Source organism: Capricornis sumatraensis, chromosome 11, assembly GCF_032405125.1.
Source record: "Capricornis sumatraensis isolate serow.1 chromosome 11, serow.2, whole genome shotgun sequence".
In the NCBI taxonomy this organism is placed as follows: Eukaryota; Metazoa; Chordata; class Mammalia; order Artiodactyla; family Bovidae; genus Capricornis; species Capricornis sumatraensis.
The window spans coordinates 45,644,292-45,668,693 of NC_091079.1; the positions used below are offsets into that span (position 1 = coordinate 45,644,292).

At 46.0% G+C, this 24,402-nt stretch overlaps 1 protein-coding gene across 1 annotated transcript in view; it reads left to right on the forward strand.

Annotated features, from left to right (window-relative positions):
* Window positions 1–19,095, forward strand: part of CHD7 (chromodomain helicase DNA binding protein 7) — a 129,336-nt gene extending 110,241 nt beyond the window's left edge. The window contains exons 23-37 of the mRNA XM_068983916.1: window positions 1,039–1,128; window positions 1,595–1,698; window positions 3,031–3,160; window positions 3,586–3,658; window positions 3,817–3,874; window positions 4,787–5,015; window positions 5,269–5,477; window positions 5,711–6,361; window positions 7,102–7,262; window positions 9,387–9,614; window positions 9,816–10,259; window positions 13,786–14,007; window positions 15,281–15,421; window positions 15,624–15,728; window positions 17,159–19,095. Of these exons, the coding sequence (XP_068840017.1) occupies window positions 1,039–1,128; window positions 1,595–1,698; window positions 3,031–3,160; window positions 3,586–3,658; window positions 3,817–3,874; window positions 4,787–5,015; window positions 5,269–5,477; window positions 5,711–6,361; window positions 7,102–7,262; window positions 9,387–9,614; window positions 9,816–10,259; window positions 13,786–14,007; window positions 15,281–15,421; window positions 15,624–15,728; window positions 17,159–18,076 (3,763 nt within the window). The 3' untranslated portion in view covers window positions 18,077–19,095. The remainder of the gene's footprint in view (window positions 1–1,038; window positions 1,129–1,594; window positions 1,699–3,030; window positions 3,161–3,585; window positions 3,659–3,816; window positions 3,875–4,786; window positions 5,016–5,268; window positions 5,478–5,710; window positions 6,362–7,101; window positions 7,263–9,386; window positions 9,615–9,815; window positions 10,260–13,785; window positions 14,008–15,280; window positions 15,422–15,623; window positions 15,729–17,158) is intronic.
* Window positions 19,096–24,402: the final 5,307 nt, after the last annotated feature.

The following is a 24,402-nucleotide window of genomic DNA, read 5'->3' on the forward strand; positions in this document are numbered from 1 at the left end:
CCCACTTTGCCCTAGAGTTACTGTGAGGATCAAACGAACTGGTGGTAGTACACGTGACACACGGATTGAGAAGTGTTCTCCAAGAGTGTGATGGGAATTGCACTTGGTTTTGTCTACTCATGGACAAGGCGGTTGTCTTCAGGTGTCTGTCCTGAATGCACACCAGGGCCAGTCCAGGAGATGCTAGACTTGAGAGTTCTTGGAGTGTTTACCAGGTGGGCTTTATCCAAAGAATTAGTTTTACGCCATTGAGGAAATCCACATGAGACTGAAAATTTGGTTGCTAGAATTCCATGAGTTTTTAAAAACCAATTCCTTGAAGATGACTAAGAACTTCAGCAAACCGGACACACTTTAATCTCCTTTGTGATGTTGTAATATTATTTGGTAAGTGACAGTTTGGGCTTCCAGGTTATGTAAGCTAGAAGGAATAAAACATGGGTACTGCCCCTTAAGGGGTGGCCCAGCGAGGATCCACCCCCATCACCATCTTCCTTCCTCAGAAGCAAAGTTGTATAATCTGGAAAATCTGACATTCTGTATTGAGGGTTTATTGTCAGGTAGTAAAACCAGATTTTATATCTCGTTTATTCCTACAACTTCTGATGTGCTTCCAAAAATGGTATTAAGGCAGCAGCTGAGGAAATTTTATGAGATAATGAAGCAGAACAGTTACTGAAAGCCATCTGCTCAGTTGTTTACAAACTTGCTTCAATACTTCAGAGGCAGTGGTGGGCTACGTGTCTAAACTTCACAAGCTGCGCTAGGTAGGACTAAATGAAGTGCGCCTGGGCCGGGCTGAGCGCCGGCCCTCCCGTGCAGGGGGCGCGGTTGCCAGGCAGGCCGGTTGGAAGCCAGCAGAAAGCACACGCAGAGGTGATTATGTGGCACCATCTGTCACGCTTCAAGCCTACCATACAGCATGGCTAATCAGCCTTGGCAGGATGATGGATGAACAGCAGCAGCTGCCAAAAGCCACTGTTGGCAAACAGTCCCGAAGTTAAGAACTTCCCCCCGCTCCCCCGTCTCCCTCTCCAGGGTCCTGCTGCGTGTCCGCATGCTCTACTACCTGAGACAAGAAGTGATAGGAGACCAGGCAGAGAAGATCCTGGAGGGCGCCGACTCCAGGTGGGTACGCGCCTGTGTTCCTCCTCGCCGTGACCATCCAGGTGGTCGGAGTCCACATCAAGGGTGGGGGCACGCTTCAAATCTCCTACATCCTCAGCGCACCTCTCTTTCTGCATCTCAAATGCAGTGTTTGTCCTACCAGCCTGGGGACGTGAGGAGAATTGGGAGAAGCCTGTTTGTAGGTCTGGGTGGACGTACAAAAAGGTGTGAACTAAATGACTCGTGTTCTGAGGTGACCTTTAAAGCAGGGTCCTGTGTGATAGAGTTTACTCCTGGTCCCGGTAGAAGGCGGCCGACTTCTGCCCTTTCCTGCAACCTTGGGTCGCACCGCCCCAGCACCCCCACCCCACTCCACGATGCTCAGGTGCTTGTCGTGGGAAGGGGGCGAGTGTCATGCTCGTCACTTAGCATTCTTTTCCAGCAATGGGGTCTATTGTAAATATCACGTCAGTGGTTGTCTTTACAGTGAAGCTGACGTGTGGATACCTGAACCTTTCCACGCAGAAGTCCCCACAGACTGGTGGGATAAGGAAGCAGACAAGTCCCTCCTCATTGGCGTGTTCAAGCACGGTAAGGGGCGTCTGCATCAGACCCCATCTTGACCATGTGTCTTTGTCTTTATTTAGAGCTCTCTGCACACTGTCTCCAAAGTCATAATATTAATGAGGCTAGTTCCAAAGGACTCTTGGCGTCTACGGTTTCCCTGCACGAAAAATCTAATATGAACTGTAAATATCAGATGCTGTTTTTGAATGTTTGTTGAGTATTTGAGAAGAAAACATTTCTTCCTTGGCTGTAAATAGAACCCAAACCATATTTGTTTTAATAATAGCCAAGTTGTCCTATAGCTCTTCGGAAACTTTACTTCCAGCACGGCTCCCCTCGCGCGCTCTGCCAGCCCATGTCAAAGTGGACGGTGGGCTTAACCTCTGCTATTAATCTGTACAAGTGCCTCCTGGGCTTTGTTCCAAGCAATATTTCACAAATGTCAGTGCCGAGAACCCGCGGCTCCCCTGAGTGGGACGCAGCCTTGTTAACTTTGAAAGGCCGGGGATGCAGAACTGGCATGATATATACAGTGAACGATTCCTGATTATAATCCCGAGTCTCTGGAGGTCGCTGAGGTATTCTCGGCAGCCCAGCCTGACTAAGGGGGAGAATGATGGCTTATAAAACCTTTCATGATTACAGTTTGGCTGGTGGCTCTACAGCAGTTAGGAGCCGGGGTGTTGTTGTACACACCATAATTGAATTGTGCCGTTCTGCTTGTGTACTGCAGCCGTGTTTTGTGAGCTCAGCCTCAAAAGCCATCTTCCCGCAGTGCACTGTTGGGATCTGCCATTTCCCATCTAGTCAACCTGGGCAGTCAAAAAGCAAATTGCAGTTTGAAAACCATAGAGGGAACAGTGTCATCTTACTGACACGCATCATCTTAAACCTGATCAGACAGGTTTGTTGGCCTGACGTAGACAGGGATGTATCAGCCGGCGGTGGACTTCCTGCAGGACTGAAGCTGCTCACAGGGAGGGTGGGCTGGACCACTGCAGAGGTCATCGAAGAACATTACGCTGCCTTTTAAATGCCAAGCAAAATTAGATTTTGGGGACAACAGGGTCAGACCTCTTCTCGGGCATCTTGCAGTTACCCTGAACCTGTTTTTTCATTAGTATTTACTAAGGTCATTCTGATAACATCCGTGAAAATTCCCCCGCCCCCCCCAAATCTGCCCCGGGAAGAGTGTTCCAAGAATGGGCTACTACAGCCTGGTTAGTTTAAATAGGGCATAAACCATCATCTTATAAAGAGATGAACTTGCTGTGAGGCAGCCATGCCGTGGTTCTATGAGTGACGGGCCTTTGTTGTCTCTGTGTGTGTCCTCTCTGGGCTGGGGGGACGGCGCAGGGTACGAGAAGTACAACTCCATGCGAGCTGACCCCGCGCTGTGCTTCCTGGAACGAGTTGGTATGCCCGATGCCAAGGCCATCGCTGCCGAGCAGAGAGGAACAGACATGCTAGCAGATGGCGGTGACGGGTAAGAAGGACACTTTAAAATTTTAATAAACTTTATGTCAGTGTCAGAGTGTCAGATCCACTGGCAGGGTTCAGTCCTTACACAGCACCACGCACTGCGCTGCATCTGATTTGGACTTGAGCGGTGTTTACCAGTCTAGTCTTGTTTATGTATCATGATGACTATTTAAACACAATATAGGATCTAGATAATCTGCAACTTGTCTTTTTCAAATGATCATGACCCCCCACCACCACCACACCCCACTGCGTGCACACACACCCTCCGCCCCTCACGGCAGCACATTTTAAATACCGACAGAGTCGCTTTGGATGTCAGGCTCAGAATTCAAAGCAGCATGAGGCGAGCTGTTCCTTTTTCTCAGGCTCCTTCGGTCTCTTGCTAATCAGTGTGATTTAAACATTTTTTAAAAACATTTCATACAGGGGAGAATTTGATAGAGAAGATGAAGACCCAGAATATAAACCAACCAGAACGCCGTTCAAGGATGAAATAGATGTAAGAACTTGAGTACATTCAGTTTTATGGCCCCAGTAAAATATTATATGCCCACGTAAGACTTATTAAACTTTATAGATAACGGCCTTTCCTTTAAAAGAAAAAGCAAAATAGAACCCCAAATTAAAATAATTTGTCTTTCTTGCTTTGCTTTTAAGGAATTTGCAAATTCTCCTCCGGAAGATAAGGAAGAGCCCATGGAAACACGCGCCCCAGGTACAACTCTGAAAGCTGGGGGGAGCAGAGCTGAGGAGTGGGACTCAGGCCAGGCCCCACAGCCAGGCTGCAGCTTCTCCACCAGGGTGGTGTCTCCAAATGGCACTTCATCTACTGCTCTCTGTTGTGAAGAATTCTAACTCCTGCTGGTTCTTGGTTAATCGTTATGTTCAGTCTCTTTGATAAAATAACTGCTTTTTGGACAAAGACAACTTATATATTTATGATTTATACCAGTTAATGAAAACTCTTAAGCATCTACAGAAACAGCTCATGGAAGCAGGAAATTTGTTAAATATCTGAAATAACTGCCAGTTTATTGAGACTATTACCCTACTTTTCCCCTGATATAAAATCATTAGGTAACAATTATATGATTGGTTTTTATGTTCAAGATTATTGTATTACATTATCACCATGTAGTTTGTGGCACAAAGTATGTTTCTTTATGTATGATTGATATATGAACTTGGCTTTTTTTCCCCCCTAAGGAATTGAGAAAGAATGGTTTATAAGTTTCGTACTAATATGAAACTTCCATACTTCCTCAGTAGTAGTGTTAGTCACTCGGTTTTGTCTGACTCTTTGGGCACCATGTACTGGACTGTAGCCCACCAGGCTCCTCTGTCCATGGAATTCTCCAGGCAAGAATACTGGAGTGGGTTGCCCTTCCCTTTTCCAGGGGATCTTCCTGATCCAGGGATCAAACCTGGGTCTCCTGCATTGCAGGCAGATTCTTTACCATCTGGGGTACAGGGAAGTATTAAGAGCACCACCATGATTTTTCCCAGGCTATCATTTGAATGTTAGCAAGTCATCCTGTTTCGATGGGAAACCCTACCTATGGCAAAAGTCATAGCTACACATTCAGGAATGTTCTCTCATTCAGGAATGTTCTCCCCGCCTCCCCAGGCAAGCACAGCGAGGGCAGCGCTGAGCTAGGCCAGCTGTACTGGCCCAGCACCTCCACGCTGACCACCCGGCTACGCAGGCTCATCACTGCCTACCAGCGCAGCTACAAGCGGCAGCAGATGCGGCAGGAGGCGCTGATGAAGACAGACCGGCGGAGGCGGCGGCCCCGCGAGGAAGTGCGGGCCCTGGAAGCCGAAAGGGAGGCCATCATATCGGAGAAGCGGCAGAAGTGAGCGTCTTAGGGTTGCCTCAGCCCCTGGTACCTTCCTCTCCCCTCCGCTCTTCCTGGCCTGTAGAGGCAAGAATCACATCCAAGAGGATGGCCATCAAACCCAGCCCCCTCACCAAACCCCCTCGCCCCCCCCCAAAAAAAAGGAAAAAAAAAAAAAGCACTATGGATTCAGTTTAAAGGAGAAGCAGCAGTAACCTTTGAGCCTTTTTACTCGGGTACCAGTCCACAGCTAAGATCTCCTCTCTGGCAGGTGGACGAGGCGGGAGGAGGCGGACTTTTACCGCGTGGTGTCCACATTCGGGGTCATTTTTGACCCTGCGAAGCAGCAGTTCGACTGGAACCAGTTCCGAGCCTTTGCCAGGCTTGACAAGAAGTCCGACGAGAGTCTGGAGAAGTACTTCAGCTGCTTTGTGGCCATGTGCCGGCGGGTGTGTCGCATGCCCGCCAAGCCGGATGATGGTAAGTCCCCAGGGATGCGGAGAAGCGGGAGGACCGGGCATAGGTTCCCCAGGGATGCCGGTGGTGTGGGGATGGGAGCCTGGTGGGGACCGGAAGGGGCGGAAGGTTTCCGAAGGATGCAGGCGGTTCTGGACAGCCTGGGATGGGAGAGGCTGGGCGGGTTCGGGGACCTCCCACTGCACCTCTCAGTGACACGCCTCCCCCCTCCCCCCCTCCTCCCCCGCCCCGCGCAGAGCCACCGGACCTGTCCTCGGCCATCGAGCCCATCACGGAGGAGCGTGCCTCCCGCACGCTGTACCGCATTGAGCTGCTGCGCAGGATCCGCGAGCAGGTGCTGCACCACCCGCAGCTGGCTGAGCGGCTCAAGCTCTGCCAGCCCAGCCTGGACCTGCCCGAGTGGTGGGAGTGCGGCCGGCACGACCGGGACCTGCTGGTGGGCGCCGCCAAGCACGGCGTCAGCCGCACGGACTACCACATCCTCAACGACCCCGAGCTCTCCTTCCTGGACGCGCACAAGAGCTTCGCCCAGGCCCGTGGGGCTGGCGGCGCCCCCGCCCTGAACCCTCTGGCCCTGGGCTTTGGCCAGGCCCCCGCCGCCACCCCAGCTGCCCCAGGTCAGGAGGACAAGGCGGGGGCAGCCGAGGCCAAGGCCAGAGAGGCCTCCGAGAAGCCCGAGGGGAAGGAAGAGGAGGAGGCCGAGGGTGGCGGCAAGGACCAGAGGCAGGACCGCGAGGCGGAGCCGGGGGCTGGGAAGAGTGAGCCCAGAGGGGTGGAGGTCGGTGTGGACTCCGGGCCCAAGTCCATTTCTGAGAAGGGTTCTGAAGAGGACGAAGAGGAAAAGCTGGAAGATGATGACAAGTCAGAAGAGTCTTCCCAGCCTGAAGGTAAGACCTAACAGACCCTCAGGCCTCTCTTGGCCCCACCCCAGCAGCTGTCTTCATGTCATGTGATCCGTGTCCTCTTTGGGTTTTTAAAGGGTAATGAGTGTACGTTTTCATTAGGATGGTATCGGATAATGCTTAGATGTGTGTTTTGCCCTGCTATGACCTGTGAACGCACTGCTTCCAGCTTCTTCTCAGAAGGTTTTACAGGCAATAACAATTTTAAGGCAGATGATGTTTAATTTAATTTCCGTTCAGAAATAAAGAGTGGGAGTAGAATCTGGGAAGAACCAGTTGTCTTCCTAAGTCCCAGGTAGGTTGCCACAAAACAAAAATAAAAATAAAACACGTGCTACACTTTTCTACCTGAGCTGCAGCTCGGAATCATGGCCAACACGTTAGTCCTCTTTCTGATGGAGGACCAGAGGGTCCTGCGGGTCAGAGGCTTGGCTGTCACCACCCTCCTTCGAGACTTGTCTGCAGCAGGATGCCCACTGACTAGTGACACAGCCCCCCAAGCCTCTACTTCCTCATCTGTTAAACAGGAGTAACGCCAGCTACGTGCAAGGGCCCTTGCAAGCTTTGAGTGACAGGATTTGCAAAATGCCTGATAACCATTCTAGCCATAGTAGGTACGAGATACAAAGGAGCTCATCAGCATTCAGACATTAAATCCTTTCCCATGTACACTTCTTTTCAGAAAGATTCTGGTTGTGGGTGATGCACAGTAACTCATTTCTCAGCAGGGGCTGTTTCTAGAGGGAAGAATTTTGATGAAGAGAGCAATGCTTCCATGAGCACTGCTAGGGATGAGACCCGGGATGGATTCTACATGGAGGATGGTGACCCATCTGTAGCTCAGCTCCTTCATGAAAGGACGTTTGCCTTCTCATTTTGGCCTAAGGTTGGTGGGATTTTGTTGTTATTTGGTGACTAAAATAGTAAATGGGGTGAAGAAAATCATTCTACCTTGATTTTTCAAATAATTTTCAGGTAAACTTTGACATAGTGTATGAAGATTGTATACTAGATTTTTTTTTTTCTTATAAAAGAATGATCTGGAAAAACGCAAAGAAAAAAATTCTGTAGAATGCTTTCATATAGGATAGGAAAGGTGACAAGAAGCAAAGAAAGTAAGAAAAAAGAACTGTTTATAGGGCTCTTTGGTTCCTTGAGGTTTTTTAGGTTATTTGTCTAGTACAGTCTATGGATTATTGCTTCAGAAGACTCACCCATTGATAAAATGAAATGTGTGGATTTTTTGAAAAAAATTTTATTGTGGTAAAAAACACACCATGAAATTTACAGTCTTCACCATTTTTTAAGTGTGCAGTTGGGTAGTGTTAAATATATTCATATATTCAAATCATATATATATTTTTTCATGCTGTAAAAGGATCTCCAGGACTTTTGTATTTTACAGGACTGAGACTCTATACCCATTATCCCCCTCCCCTCTCTCTCTGCCCCTGGATAACCACTATACTACTCTCCGTTTCTGTGAACTTGACATACAGAATACAGTACTTGTTCTTTTGTGACTGGCTTATTTCACTTAGTATGATGTCCTCAAGGTCCATCTTTGGGAAAGCATGTAAGAGAATTTCCTTCCTCTTCAAGGCTGAATAATAGTCCATTGTGTGTCTGTGCCGTATTTTCCTTATCCATCTGTCCACCGTTGGGACATTTGGCCTCCTTCCTTCTCTTGGCTTATCATGGTGCTGCTGTAAATGGGAATTACTGATATCTCATTGAGACCCTGCTTGCTTTTTTTTTTTTTTTTTGGTACATACATACAAGTAGTATTGCTGGATCATAGGGTAGTTCTGTTTTTAATTTTTGAGGAACCTTTGTACTGTTTTTCACAGCAGTTGTACCATTTTGCAATCCCAACAACAGTGCACAAGGGAAATGTGTGGACTTTTAAAACAGCGTTTTGTTTTGTTTTGTTTTTAATATCCTGAAGCAGAACTTTCAGATCTAAGACAGCTTGCTATATATTTGGAACCCTGTAATCTTCTGAACTGGGGAAAGGATGGGCTGCTGACCCATTTGCTCAAATACATTATGAGATAATCGCAAATTTAGTTATCTGTAACCAAAAGCAAAGTGGAAATTACTCTTTTGGCTAACTAGTATAATTTTATAATAAATCTCTGTGTAATTTGGGTCTGTTTTTCAGGGTGGGGAAATAATCTTCCTAATCACCATAACAGGGCTGTCTGGTTTAAGACAGACAACACAAAAAAAGGTCTCTATGGCCCAGGCTGGTCTCACATAGTGTCCGTTGGAAAGAAACAATGTGAAATTTTTAACTGAAGACTGTACTATCAGAGACGTTGCCCCCTGCCCCCTGGCCCCACCCCCCTTATCTCCCTTGTTTTGCTCATCTCCCTTACTGAGTTTAGAAGGGAGCTTCCCAGATCAGCCCGGAGGCCCCTAGTAGCAGGCCCTTTTAATCTGTGGAAACTGGGTCTAAGAGCTGTAATTAGAAATTTTTAACGTCCACGCTTCAGTGAAACTTGAAGTGATAATAGGTAGAGGATGCAAATCGACACTCATTAGGTGTTCCTAGGTTGGTGCCCATTTGTAATGCTGAACTTTATTAATAGTGACGCTAATGATGTCCCACTTCCTGGGAGAGGCTGCAGTCCAGCACGTGGTGAAGTCTGAGTGCAGGCTTCCATCCATGGTCACCTACCAACACACACCAACAATCTGTAGCCTGAACAGCAGTGACTTGTAAAACACGGGGACGTCTTAGAGGCAGTGGTTATGTAATGCCCTCTCATTTATGCACCTCAGTGTTCATAACTGAGAAATACTGAGTGGTCTGTGTTGTGGCCACCTTCGGACCTCGCAGCAGACTAAAGCGGTTCTGGTGGGTTTGGCTTCTTCTCTCGCTTGTTTGCTTTCTGCTTACTTTTAAGTCTTTTCCGCTCTTTGGCATCTCTGTGGATGTATCCATCTCGTCATTTTCAGCAGGTCTTTGTTACGGTTTCGTGTGACTTTTCTTCTCTCTCTCTAGGACCGAGTAATGATAAACCGATTAGACAACATCTGTGAAGCAGTGTTGAAAGGCAAATGGCCGGTAAATAGGCGCCAGATGTTTGATTTCCAAGGCCTCATCCCCGGCTACACGCCCCCCACCGCCGACAGTCCCCTGCAGAAGAGGACCCTGGCCGAGCTCTCGGCTGTGGGCCAGGCCAGCATCAGCGGGAGCGAGGAACTCACCGCCTCCCCTCAGCTGTCCAAGGTCAGTAAGAGCACCCTCCCCGGGGAGCCTAGAGATAAGCTCTCCTGACTCAGTTTGGAAGCTCGTGTTGGCTGGTCCCATTTGAAATAAGAAGGCTGCTCTGGCCTCAGTGGTTTAATTCCTTAAACTTCTCATCCCTGGTTTCCGCTGTGCAGCAGGTGCAGGCTGGACTCACTGTTTCTGTGGGGATTTTTTCAACAGGAAGATGCCCTTAACCTCTCCGTGCCTCGCCAGCGGAGAAGAAGGAGGAGGAAGATTGAAATCGAGGCCGAGAGAGCTGCCAAGCGGCGAAACCTCATGGAGATGGTGGCGCAGCTGCGGGGGTCTCAGGTGGTCTCAGAGAACGGACAAGAGAAAGTGGTCGATTTATCAAAGGCCTCGAGAGAGGCAGCAAGCTCTACCTCAAACTTTTCATCTCTCACTTCAAAGTTGATCTTGCCCAACATCTCCACGCCGGTGTCTGATGCCTTTAAGACTCAGATGGAACTGCTCCAGGCCGGCCTGTCCCGCACGCCCACCAGACATCTGCTCAATGGCTCCCTCGTGGATGGAGAGCCCCCCATGAAGCGGAGGCGGGGAAGGAGGAAAAACGTGGAGGGCCTCGACCTGCTGTTTATGAGCCACAAGCGGACATCACTGAGTGCAGTAAGTCCAGGGTCTGGTGCCCCCCCTCCCCACCCACGTGTGCCCCTCCATGGTGTGGTGTGAAAGCTGTGCCTCCCACCAGAGGAGCCACCGTGGACAGAGCCGGGGTTCTGGGCTGGAACATTGTGCTGAGCATTGGCACAGATCACTCAGCCTGAACCACGTGCAGTTTGAGGATTTATTCTTCCCAAGGCCCTAATGTATTGATTACTCTCGGCAGAGTAGCCCCACACAAACCCGTGTTCTTCTGAGCCTATAACCTGTGAACCTCGAGATGGAAACACTTCTGCTCTTAGAAGTATCAATATGTTTGGGGCCCAGCATTTATTAGATTTGTTCAGCTTCAGACTGAAGATTTGTGTTCATATGCAAAGCTAGTGATTGCAAATTCTCCCACTTCTGTAAATGGGTATTTTAAAAATCTCAACTGAATTGAGGTCTGTGCTAGTTTAGGTTTGCAGGAAATATATGTGTCATTGGATTTTGACATTTACTTCTTCAATTCAAAGGAAATGAGTGCAATGTAATCAAAATATCTCTGTGCCCTGATCTGTCTCAACCGCTCACCTAAAACTTTGCCACCCCATTAAGAATGAAAGAGTTTCTCCCAGGAACCAGATTACACAAAGGTCCCCTCTAAAGCACTGAGACTGGTACAAAGCACCAAAACAGCAACCTGCTCCAATATTCTTATCTGGGAAGTCCCATGGACAGAGGAGCCTACCGGGATACAGCCCATAGGGTCACATAAGAGTCGGACACAACTTAGAGATTAAACAACAACAACACAGTGAGCCTGTGGATTCGAAACCCGAATCAGCACAGGTGCCTGATAAGCCGGCATATGGGTGGTGGGCCCATCCCCTGGGCGGTAGACACAGTTTAAGAAACGCCAAGGGGAGAGGTTTGTTTAAATATGTTTTTCCTTATTTCATCCCTATTATTATTTCCCCATTTTTGAGTTCTTGAATTTAAGGGAAGCTTAATAACCTTAAAGAGTAGGGAGACATGGTGGAATTAAGGTCTAGAAGTGACAAACAAGCTTCCATTGAAACTTGTCCCCTAGTCGGGTCTGATTCTGGAGCAGGAAATGGCACCTCACTCCAGTATTCTTGCCTGGGAAATCCTGTGGTCAGAAGAGCTTGGCGGGCTGCAGTCCATAGGGTCACAAAGAGTAGACACAGCTGAAGTGGGCTAGCCATGGCTCTGAGTTTCAGAAGCATGCAGGTGGTTAAAAGGTAATTTATTTTCAAAAATTCCCTGGTGGCTCAGACGGTAAAGCGTCTGCCTGCAATGAGGGAGACCCGGGTTCGATCCCTGGGTTGGGAAGATCCCCTGGAGAAGAAAATGGCAACCCACTCCAGTACTCTTGCCTAGAAAATTCCATGGATGGAAGAGCCTGGTGGGCTACAATCCATGGGGTCACAAAGAGTCAGACATGACTGAGTGACTTCATGATAATTACGAATATACCAGTCATAGTAATGGTCATTTTTGTGGATCATGTGATTTACTTTTAGAATCTTGTAAAAAATATGCCATACAGGGTATCAGTTTGACTAGTTGTTCCCCAAGTTAAAGAAACGCCATTGCTAGGTGTGTGGTCCCCTGCTGGGAACCACCCTAATGCTTTGATAGGTTTAATTCACTGAAAATCCTTTCTCTGGGAACATCAACAAATCATCTTTCCATTTGAATTTCATTTTGTGGACCCAGGATCAGGAATTAGCAATTACAATTTCCTATTGTAATTATAAACACCATAGTAGACTTACGACTGACTTTATTCACTCACATATTTTAAACTATCTCTGAGAGTTTATTAGTTTTTTCCCCCCTAAAGTCCTATTAGCAACCTAGCTCAAAACTCTTAACAGATATTAGAGAATGTATGTTTATTTTAATTATTTTTTTTTACTTTTAAATGTTGGAATTTCGCAGTTCCTCATTTGGTGTTATAGAGGGTTTTGTGTGAGCACATAAAACAAGGAGAATGGATCTATAAATAAACTGAGTAGTGAAGAGCGGTAGAGGTCAGCAAGGTTACTTGTGTGGAATGAGACAAATCCTAAAATCTCATGTTGACATCATGCTGGAGATCACTGTGCAGCTGTGAAAAGCAAGGATGCAGCCATTCTGCATTCAACAGCCTTGTGGGAATCAGCCATGCCCTGTGCCGGGTACTGGGATGCAGAGAATAAAAGCCTGACAGGTGCTTACACCAGAGAACGCAGTGTTTAAGATGGGCGACAGATAAATAACAATCTGTCATTGTTGTGAGGCGCCCCTGGGGTATTTTGAGAACCCAAAGGAAGAATGGGAATGGAAGGAGGAGAATGTGGGCAGAAACAGGTGGGAAAGTTTCCCTATAGGTGGTCATACCTCAGTTAAATTTTGCAGGTTGTATGGGAGTAAGTCATTTGAAAAGAGGGGGCTGGGAGAGCATGTGCAAAGGGACCGTGGCCAGGGAGAACCCATTGTGTCCGATGAACTGAAAGTTACTGGCCAGGGAGTTTGATGAGGAGGCAGCTTCAGCAGAGAGGAGCTTGGGCATAAGGTGAGATGTAAACCACAGAGGGCTTTGGTAGCCGAGCTAAAGAGCTTGGATTTTATCCTGAAGGTGATGGGAATTCAATTACAAAGTTAGCTTAACTAGGGGAAGTGATGTAACATAATCTTTGAACTAGGAAGGGTGCAGTTCAGCAGATTGCCTCCTGTCTAACGGAGTAGAGACTGGATTAAACAGGGTGGAAGTAGAATCAGAGGGGCCGTTTAGAAGTACTGCAGTGATGCAGGGGACCAGTGATGGAGACCTGAACCAAAGCGGTGGCAGCATGGCTGGGCAGATGGGCCTTGTGAACGACGTCTGCAGGTTGCAATGCAGAGTTTGAGGACCAGTGGATGGTCAGGTCTCAGCCTCAACTAATTCATCTTTCCAGTGTTGCCACACATGCCTGATATGAACAACAAAACTGTACTGAGTGCAGAAAGCCAAAAAGCTACACATGAACTGGCTTTTGGAACATTCCGTGAATTATAATTTCTATAATTTCTTTTTTTTTTTTTTTTTGCTGTACTGTGCCGTATGTGGAATGTTAGTTTCCCAACCAGGGATTTGAGCCTGTGCACCCTGCCTTGGAGGTCTTAACCACTGGACCTGCAGGGAAGTCCCCTAATTTTCGTTTCTTTAATGACGCTCTCCAGGGATTCCCAAGAAAGACTGAGAGGCTACCCACCCCTTCAGGCACACCAGGCTCAGACTCCACTGCCTGTGTCGTGTTCCTAGTGGGTCTCAAACATGGAGCAGAGATGGACTGTGAATTTTCTACCTTATTACTAATTGTACAGTGTGAAGAATAAGTTACATCTTCTGACTTAATCGCTGTTCCGAAACTGCCACTGTTTCAAGTAGCCTTTTTCCCTTTTGAAGAGACCCAGCCTGCTAGGCTCCTGGTTCCTTGGGCCGGGACATAGTCAGGACCGCTCTCTCCACTCAAGAATTGAGACCATTGTCTTCTTTCTGCAGGAGGATGCTGAAGTGACCAAAGCTTTTGAAGAGGATGTAGAGACCCCACCTACAAGAAACATTCCTTCTCCTGGACACCTGGACCCAGACGCACGGATCCCTGTTATAAATCTCGAAGATGGGACGAGGCTGGTGGGGGAGGAGGCGCCTAAAAATAAGGATTTAGTTGAATGGCTGAAGCTGCATCCCACTTACACTGTTGATATGCCAAGTTATGTACCAGTGAGTATCACTGAGCAGAGACTTGTTGCAGGGGACTCTTGCCCGGTCAGTCCTTCTCCTTCTCCTGTAGAACATGGAAGTCTCTGGTCCCTCAGTCTGTCTTGTCAGTGTGAACGTTTTCCAGCTTTCATCACTATATTCTACATTAGGGGTTTTCCTGGTGGCCCAAGTGGTAAAGAATCTGCCCGCCAACTCGGGAGACGTGGGTTCGATCCGCTGGAGAAGGGAATGGCAACCCACTCCAGCATTCTTGCCTGGGAAATCCCATGGACAGAGGAGCCTGGCGGGTTGCACTCCATGAGGTCACAAAAGAGTCGGACACAGCTTAGTAACTAAACAAAAACATAAAAAATTCTACATTAGAGAAACTAACTTCAGGTCTGTCCAGTGTGAAGAGCAGCCTCGTTGCTATTTGAAGACGCCTAGTATGCATTTCCTTGTTTTTTCCTTCTCCCACCAAATAGATGTGATTTTTTTTTTCCATTACTCTTCACATGGTGTGGTTTCCAGGTGGTCCCGTTAATAGAAAAACACACACCCCACCCCCAACCAACACACTTTAATTGGTCTCTGGACTGGATCTGCCCAGCACAGATTAGGAAGCTGTTCCGGAAGAGATCTGAGCAGCTAATGCAGCCTGAGGCTTTATTGGCGTCTTTCTTAAACAACTAACACTCATGCCGTTTATTAAACATCAGACAGGAACCCTAGATGATTTGTCACTTAAACTGCTTGCTAGCTTTTAACAGCGCACGCTTTATGTCTTATACTTACGTGATTGAATTTTTTCAAACTTAAATGTGGGAGTTTGCATTTTATCTTGGTGAGTTCCTGCCACTCAGAATGCACCCTCCTGCATAGACTCTCTATTCCTTGGGCTGTTTTTTCTCGTGCACAGTCTCATGGCGTAGACATGAGATCATCTCTGTATCCATTCACGTCATCGAGTAGAGATTAGTAAAGGAGCGAGAGAAAGTTTCCTTTTAAAATACTATGACTCAGTGAAACATTTGAAGTCAAGACTTGAGGAAGGTTATTGACAGATGAGAAAAAAAGCATATTCTCAGCTTTCAAGTTTGTTCTTTAAGTATAGAAGGAGAATAGTTTTTCCTTTCAAAGAAAACTAGGGTTTCTGATCCTTAAAATGATCCTTGAAATTTCCATAGTAGTTAAAAATGGCCTGACTGTTCTGCTTGTCATCCATATAGGAAAGAATAAGTATTAACTATGGTTTTACTAAATATGATTCTTGTATTTTTATGTTTTTTTGCAGAAGAATGCAGATGTGCTGTTTTCCTCATTTCAGAAACCGAAACAGAAACGACACAGATGTCGAAACCCTAATAAATTGGATATAAACACTTTGACAGGAGAAGAAAGGGTGCCTGTCGTGAACAAACGAAATGGGAAGAAGGTAAATCCTGGGAAGGAGAATTGATCTCTCTAGGATGTCTTTTCCCAGAAAGAAATATTTTATTCCATCCTCTTTATAAGTTCATATTTCTTCCAGCATACATGTGATGTGTATATGTATCTGTGTAGATACACAAATGGGGTGGGGGGGAGAGGGAAGAACTTGTTAGTTTCTAAGTCTTTTTCCAAATGCCTCTCCCCAGATGGGTGGAGCTATGGCGCCTCCGATGAAGGATCTGCCCCGGTGGCTGGAAGAAAATCCCGAGTTTGCAGTGGCCCCAGACTGGACGGACATAGTCAAGCAGTCTGTAAGTACAGATTCTGCCTCTCTGTCCATGAAGGTATCTGTACAAAATAGTTTTCCTGAATTTTTCTTTATTTTCTGCTGGTTATTAATTATTCAATGATAATTTATTCTTGGCTTAAAACAATTGACACAGTACATCATTTCCATAGATCATCAATACATCATCATTCCTTGTATCCATATGTCATTAATCCAAAGTGGATTAATTTGACAGCTATGATTTAAAGGACTGTATAGAAATACACACTTATGGTATTAGAGGCAGACTTACTCTAGGGAGAACGACCCCAGGTAAACCTGGGTAACAGCATCGGTGGAATGGAATTTATGGTGGTTGAGATCCTTAAGATTAACTGTGATTTCTGGTTTTAAGATAAACAAATGAAAAATACAGCAATTCTGCCTAGATATTTATTTCACTATTTCTTTTTGCAATTAATTTGTTAATAAAGTCTTGATTCTTTTCATTTGTACAAAGTATATAGTAAAAGTGCTTATTTTTCTTTTGGTGAACAGTTGTATTCATCTTCACACGTGGATAGTTTCTTGAACAGTCGCCATAATCAGAAGAATATAGACAGTTACATTGCTGACCCAAATTCCCTTGTATTGTTCTCTGTCTCCACCTCTAGCCCAGGGCACTCACTCCTTGATCTGTTCTCCGTTCCTAGAGTTTTGTCTTTTTGAGAATGTCACGCATAAAGAAGTGTAAATTACATAACCTTCCTGAGACAGCTTTCTTCACTCATCATACAGAAATTTATCCCAAGTGGTTACATGTGTCCGAAGTTTCACGGTTAATACACTCCTGTGCTTGGATATAACCCTGGGTGTGGTTCCCTATCACCCATGGAAGTACTCTGGGCTGTTTTCAGACTGTGACAGTTACAAGCAGAATCGCTGTAAAACACTTGTGTACACATTTTGGTGTGAAGATGAGTTTTTGTTTCTCCAGGATAAATACTAAAATGTTACTTGAAAGTGAAAAGTGTTAGTCACTCAGTCGTGTCCAACTCTTTGTGACCCCATGGACTGTAGCCCACCTGGCTTCTCTGTCCATGGGATTTCCCAGGCAAGAATACTGGAGTAGGTAGCCATTTCCTTTTCCCAACCAAGGGGTCGAACTCACGTCTCCTGCATTGGCAGGTAGATTCTTTACAACTGAGCCACCAGGGAAACCCCCATTGGTAGAGTACCCTTTCACATTTTTTTTCCCCCAGAAATTCAGCATAATCTGATGAGCTGTATAATGCTAAAAGAGAGAAGCTTTGCTTTCATAGGTTCTATCCTTGAGCTTTTTGAATGGGAATAATTTGCTTGTGTATTTCCATTCTGAACCATCAGTGTTCAGTTTATCACAAAAGTCTAGGTGGAAATGAGGTTTTGTCCCGCAACTTTGACAGCCCGTGTTTGCCTCTCCCTTCCCTTCAGGGCTTCGTTCCGGAGTCAATGTTTGACCGACTTCTCACTGGACCCGTGGTGCGGGGAGAAGGGGCGAGCCGGCGCGGACGGAGGCCCAAGAGTGAAATTGCCCGGGCTGCCGCGGCAGCTGCAGCAGTGGCCTCCACGTCAGGGATCAACCCACTGCTGGTGAACAGCCTGTTCGCGGGGATGGACCTGACGAGCCTGCAGAACCTCCAAAGCCTCCAGTCGCTCCAGCTGGCGGGCCTCATGGGCTTCCCTCCGGGACTGGCCACCGCCGCGGCGGCCGGAGGCGACGCCAAGAATCCGGCGGCCGTGCTGCCCTTGATGCTGCCGGGCGTGGCCGGGCTGCCCAGCATGTTTGGGCTAGGGGGGCTGCTCAACGCCCCGCTGTCCGCCGCCGCCGGGAGCCCCGCGGCCACGGCCGGTCCCACGGATCCCGAGGACGGTGCGTCCAGGGCGGAGGAGAAGGGTGGCGAGCACGAGGACGAGAGCAAGGACCCGGAGAAAAGCACAGACGCCGTCCCGGGCCCAGACTCCGCGAACGGATCAGTGGGTGCTGCTACCGGCCCGGCCGGCCTGCCCTCCAACCCGCTGGCCTTCAACCCCTTCCTGCTGTCCACCATGGCCCCCGGCCTCTTCTACCCGTCCATGTTTCTACCTCCAGGACTGGGGGGATTGACGCTGCCCGGCTTCCCCGCGCTCGCGGGGCTCCAGGGCGCCGTGGGCGCCGGTGAAGACAAGGCCCCTGACAAAGCCGAGGGGGCCGCCTTTCAGGAGGAGGAGCCCCTCGAGGGCAGCGACGCCGAGGAGAGCCTGGACAAGACGGCCGAGTCCTCCATCCTGGAAGACGAGATCGCCCAGGGTGAAGAGCTGGACTCCCTCGACGGTGGGGACGAAATAGAAAACAATGAAAATGATGAATAACCAGTACCAGTTTCCAGTTAAAGTGTTTAAAAACTTTTGACAAGTGGTAGTCCTACTGTTTACACTCACAGTTAATGTTCATACCTAGTTTTATAAGCTGTTCTGTAACATAGTGTAGCAAAAGAAAGAAAAAAAGTCCCAAGTCATGTTATACAGGTGTGTCAAAAGGTATCTTGGTCATTAAGTATTGTGCAGTGCATTATTTATTATCCCTAGGAGAGATGAAATTTGAGAGGTGATCCTGTCTTTTTAAGGAAACTTACATAATGCTCTGCTTCTTTTTTTTTTTTTTTTCTTCCCTTGTTCTCTACTTTTTCTTTTGGTACCATTGGTATTATAATAAAGAGCAATTTGTAACCGAGTGGCACTCATGGAAGGAAGTGCTGCTCAAAGGAAGTATGAAGTTATATATTTAATTTTTTAATTTTAATTTTTTTTTTTTTTGCTGTGAAGGTCAAGATGAAATTTACCATACATATCATACTTGCTCATTTGTTTCCCTTTATGACTGTACGGGGGCGGGGGGTCCCACACTCACGCATCACACACATCCATACACTCTGACAATCTCCACCTTAGTGTGAACGTCTCTGTCCCGAGGCGCAGCAATAATAAGGCAGCTGTTGAATGTGAAGGGTCCCTTTGGAAATTAACCTACTGGGAGGGTTCTTGCCAGACAGAACTGCAGTTCCATTGTCTCGTGGTCTTGTAATGCACTGGTATAAACAAAATAAATAGATGAAATTAATAAAGAGTGAAAGAAGAGAGAATCAGGTACCTTTTTTAAATTAAAGGACTTTGTTACTTTAGCCACAAAGCTAAAACAGCGTTACCTCAGCTCTAAACTAGCCTTGAAGTTTACAAACATGACTTTGTAAATGTATTGTTTTTCTTTGTTGTGATGTCCTTTTATTTTTTTTCTTTGAAAACTGCTATCATGTAAGATAAAATGTAAATTGCTGCCAACTGTAGTAATGATGCTTTTAATAAAAGTGGCCCACGATATGCAGAGATGTAATTATAGAGTGTAGTAGGGTAGGGGAACTGGTCACTCTATTTTTTGTATTCGCAATAGATGCAAATACAGCATTCTGGCCTTTGTACAGTTTCTTGATATATTCTCCTATACCAGATTAGCTCTTGGTAATTGTCTTCAGACTAGACAGGAAGAAAAACCTTCAATTGCCTTTACATAATTCTACTCCGGATATCTCAATAGACCCGCACGCAAAAACCTCCCATTATGTCCTCAAAAGGGCATCCAAGACTGACAACACTTATACGCGTGTGCAGCATCTGATAATGTGGTACACCGAGGAACAAAAGGGCAAAAGAAAAACGAGGCTTTTAATAGGCACAGTATCTGGGTCATTTATCCCCAGTTAATGGGTGGAAAAATACAAGGTGTGGGATCAGCAAGGGACGCAGAGGCAGGCTCCCCAGTGTCCTGCGGACCCAGGCTGCGAGCCAGGGCGGCGAAGAGCCACGTGGAATGAACACGGATGCGTTCAAGCAAGTGCGTGCGAGCGGGGCCTGGGAGCTGCTGATTGGTGCACCTCTGTACGACCTTTGATATTTCAGGTAAACCGAAGTTTGAGATCCACTGTTTTCATCTTGTTGTCACTTGAGCAAACACAAAGCGCCTTGTCCTTGCCATTAAAAAGCAGAGGAAGAGCCAGTGGGGTTGGTGAGCGGGTGGCGTTGGTCTGCGGGTAGCTTCTCTCCACGCCCTCCGCCAGGACGCACACAGGCCATCCCCCGCCCCAGGTGGCACGGGACAGACTGTCCCAGTTCTTTTTAGACAGTGAGGTTCTGTGAGTTCCCATCCCAAGGTGAAAATATTCCCGTGATGATTCTGGAAAAAGAGCCTCGTGAAGCTTCCACCTTAGAGACCCCGTGGTGGTTTCATCCATCACTGGGGCTTTTCTGTTTTTTGAAAGCGCCTGCGTTGTGCCCGGGAGGACAATCAATGCCTCTAAGAGGATGGCTCCTGGAACGGAGTTCTTAAATCGTGGATACTAAGACTAGAACGGCACGAAGTATAGAGAACTTAAATATTTAAGTAACTGGAAGATTTTTTAAGCTTTAACATAGGCCCTTAGATAAGGAGGAAATGTTTCATAAAATGAGCCCCAAAGAGTCTTCTTTGGAAATTCGTTATAGCATTCTAAGTTTTCCTATGACCTCCGGTAAACAGAGCACACGATGTGACTCTGTCCCTGTTGCAGGAAGATGCTGAGAACAGTGAAGATCTTCAAAGCAGAGGCATGAATTGCTTGTGGCCAGAAGAAACGCTGCTGTGATAGGTAGGTCAGCGGCTGGCTCTGAGTCATCTGCGATTGATGTGTGAAGGTGACCTTAAAGTTATGCAAGGTTCCATGTTGGGAAAAAATGCATTTTTTTCTTTTTTTTCTCTCTCTTTAATGGAATAAATTCTTGATACGAGATCTCGGATTTATCTAAGAAATGTTTTAAATTTGGTCTGATCCTTCGTGACTCCTGTTGGTTGGGTGCCCTGTGTAAATTAAGAAGTAAGGTGCTAAGTGTTTTCCGTGGCATTGCTGACGGCAGTCCTGTTCTTCCATGAGGGAACTGAGACCTGGAGACTCTAAGTAACAGGCCAACAGTACATACAGGAAGCTGGGTTTGAATCCAAGCAGTCTGATTGTAGAGCCTCCTTAATAGTTTCTTGAAATACCACATTCAGGTTTCTGAAAATAATTATTTAGTGATGATTTGAAATGTTTAAGGCTTTGTATTTTTACATCCCCTCCCTTACCCCTCCATGAAATGCAAGTACTGGTCTGTCAGTTGTGTCCGACTCTGTGTGTGACCCCATGGACTGTAGCCCACTAGGCTCCTCTGTGAGATTCTCCAGGCAAGAATACTGGAGTGGGCAGCCATTCCCTTCTCCAGAGAATCTTCCTGACCCGGGATTGAACCAGCATCTCCTGAATTTAAGGCGGATTCTTTACTGGATGAGCCATCTGGGAAGCCCTGCCCTTCCATAAGGGACCTTAAATCTCAGATTGGGATTTAAGAGACAGTCTGCATGAAGCAGATCCTGGAAGACTGTGAGCTCTGACTAGGGAAACTTGAATCTCAGTTACCTCCCTTAAATTTGGATTTATCTTGCCTCGTGAATATTTCTATTTTATAAAGAAATCAAGTCTTTAGAAAAGACCGAGCATCAAAGCTAGTAAATTGCAAACCTGGTATTTCAACTCAAGTTGACCTAACTCCAGAGCCCAAGCACTTAACCTGTGTGCTGGGGTAATTAACATTCATCCACAAACATTTACTAGGTGTTGTGTGTTAGATACTGTTTTAGTGGCAAGAGTATAATGAAAAACAGAATAAGAATAAACTAGAGGCGTGTTGTCATTATGCTTATATGCTAAAAGAAAGATGATAAACAGATACAAATACAATTTTTGTAGGTGGAGTTGTTCAGTCGCTTAGTCTGACTCCGGACTGCAGTCACATGGACTGCAGCACTCCAGGCTTTCCTGTCCTCCTCTGTCTCCCAGATTTCCTCAAATTCATGTCCGTTGAGTCATTGATGCCATCCAACCATCTCATCCTCTGCTGCCCCATTCTCTTTTTGCCTTCAGTCTTTCCTAGCATCAGGGTCTTTTCCAGTGAATCAATTCTTCACATCTGGTGGCCAAAGTATTGGAGTTTCAGCTGGAGCATCAGTCCTTTCAATGAGTATTCAGGGTTGATTTCATTTAGGAGTGGCTGGTTTGATCTTGTAGATGGAGGCATACTGTTAAATAGAAGATAGGCAGGAGCTCACTGTGGAGGGGATGACCCTGTTTACAGCTGGGTAATGAGAAGCAGTGGCCAGACAAAGCTGGTTGGAGACTGTTGCAGGCAAATGGAAGAGTCACTGCAAAGGTCCACAGTTGACAGATTGGAAGAAGCAGGGTCAAGGAGCTGTCTGCCTGGAAGTTATGGGGGAGAGCGACCAAACCGATCTTCATGGAGGATTTGGATTTCCTAAGTGCCGTAGAAAGTCCTTGGAAGGTTTTATGCAGAGATGTGATATCATATTCATGTTTTGTTTTGTTGTTTTTAATCACTGTGACTGCAATGTGGGGGGAAAAAATGGCTTGCAAAGAAGAATCAGGAACTCCATCTTGGGTTAAGGCAGTCAGTAACAACGAAGATGCTATTATTTAGTTGTTAAGTCATGTCTGACTCTTTGTGACCCCATGGACTGTAGCCTGTCAGGCTCCTCTGTCCATGGGGTTCTCCAGGCAAGAATACTGGAGTGAGTTGCCATTTCCTTCTATCTTCCCAACCCAGAGATTGAACCTGTGTCTCCTGCTGGGCAGGCAGATTCTTTACCACTGAGCCACCTGACAAGCCCAGCAATGGGAATGGAAAGCAGTAAATGGATTTAGGATACGTTTTAAAGAAATAGAGCTTCCAATCTGCATTACATGAATAACTCAAATTAACTTTTCAGGATTGCTCCTACTGGATTATACCCAAAGGTTAAACCAACAGATGAAGAATGTACACAGTGCTTTTTTTTTTTTTTAATTCCAGGATTAGTGTTAATAGAGAAGATCCAAAGAACAGAAACCCTTCTATCCATGTTCTTAGAAAGTTATCTTTTCAGTTAAGTGAAAATTATTTGTTAATCATCTTTGAGAAAAGTTTTTAGAAATGATTTCTAACAAATAGTGGAGGTATGGATGTGTGTATTGTTGAAGTGACGTGTGTGCAGTGAACATGAGTGTGTCTCCAGAGCCAATAAATTAAAATGAAGAAGCGAAACAATGTAAATGACCTCTACTAACAAGCACTTAAAAGGTAGAAATATATCTTACTCATTCAATTTGGCTCTCTAATGAGCAATTTTATGTCTCTTCTTAGCACAGGTAAAATTTACTATGGTTTTATAGACATTTTATGGTAAAGTAAACTACAGTTGACAAAATAGATGGATCAATTACCATTCGGAATATTTAATGTAAGACTTCTTTCTGTGGGAGTATTTCATTGTTGAATTTTTTTGTTGGGAGAGTTACCTAATTTGGAGATTTTTTCTTGTGGGAGTTAGAATGGTGATTTTCAAAGTATTTGGGACTCTACCAGTTATTTCTGGGGGTTTCCCTGTTAGCTCAGTTGATAAAGATCCACCTGTAATGCAGGAGACCCCAGTTCCATCCCTGGGTTGGGAAGATCCCCTGGAGAAGGGAAAGGCTACCTCTCCAGTATTCTGGCCTGAAGAATTCCATGGACTGTATGGTCCATGGGATAGCAAACAGTCACACACGACTGTCATTTCTATGTTTAAGGTTTCTGTTGAACTTTCCTAATACTCCCATTCTTGAGTCTCTAAGCCAAAACTAAAACACTGTGTGTATGCCTTGGCAATGTAACTCCACCCTCCTTATGGGCTTGTTGGTCTGTAGATCTTATTCTGAGTCTACCAATGTAGGGTTGAATTTTAATTTGCATCTTCTTGATGAATGTTTACTATGTCATTTAAATGAAATTGAAGAATAGCGTAACAACAATTAAAATTTCAAGTAGTGTTTTATCTGACATCTTTCTCTCCAGAACAATTGACTCCTATCATTTGTGTAGCTCTAAAACCAGTTGAAATATTCATCAGTTGAACAAAGATGGCAAAACTCATCTCCAAAGGCACTACAGACATGTTATTTAAGTATAGTGGCATCTCCTGGTAGGTTTCTTCCTGTGAACCTTTCTCCCTCACTCTTTACTGGGCTCTGAGAGAAATATGTCATGGTGAATTTGAGTTATAGATGAAGGATGGCATAATAGGTTTCTAAGGTATAATAAAGAGAAACACTAACTCAAAATATTGTTTGGAAATCACTTAATACTCCACTTTTGGTGGCTTATTTCATTGTCCCTGGCCCGCCTCTGCATTTTGATCTGAAAGCTCAAAGTTAACCAATGAGAGAAACTTGATTCTTTTCTGTGACTCAAGCCAGATACTGCAGCAGGTTCACAGCCTTTGCAGCACCAAACCATCTCCTAATTGTCCACTGCAGTGAAAGAGACTTCCACTTAGATGTAGGAAAATGACTGAAACCTAAGCTGGCTGTAAATGTAACACTTTGGGGAGTACACATCACACTTGAGAATGGAAAATTCGTCTGCTTTAACATGTTTCACCATGTTTCTTTGGGAATCGGGAAGCGCTTACCATTTTAGAATTCAGCATTTTTGTTTGTTAATAGGCACTTGTGAGTTAATCCACACCACACCCTGGTTAGTTCCAAGTTCTTGCCACCACCTGTTTACTGGGTGAGATAGGATCAGTTGCTCAAGTCCTAGAG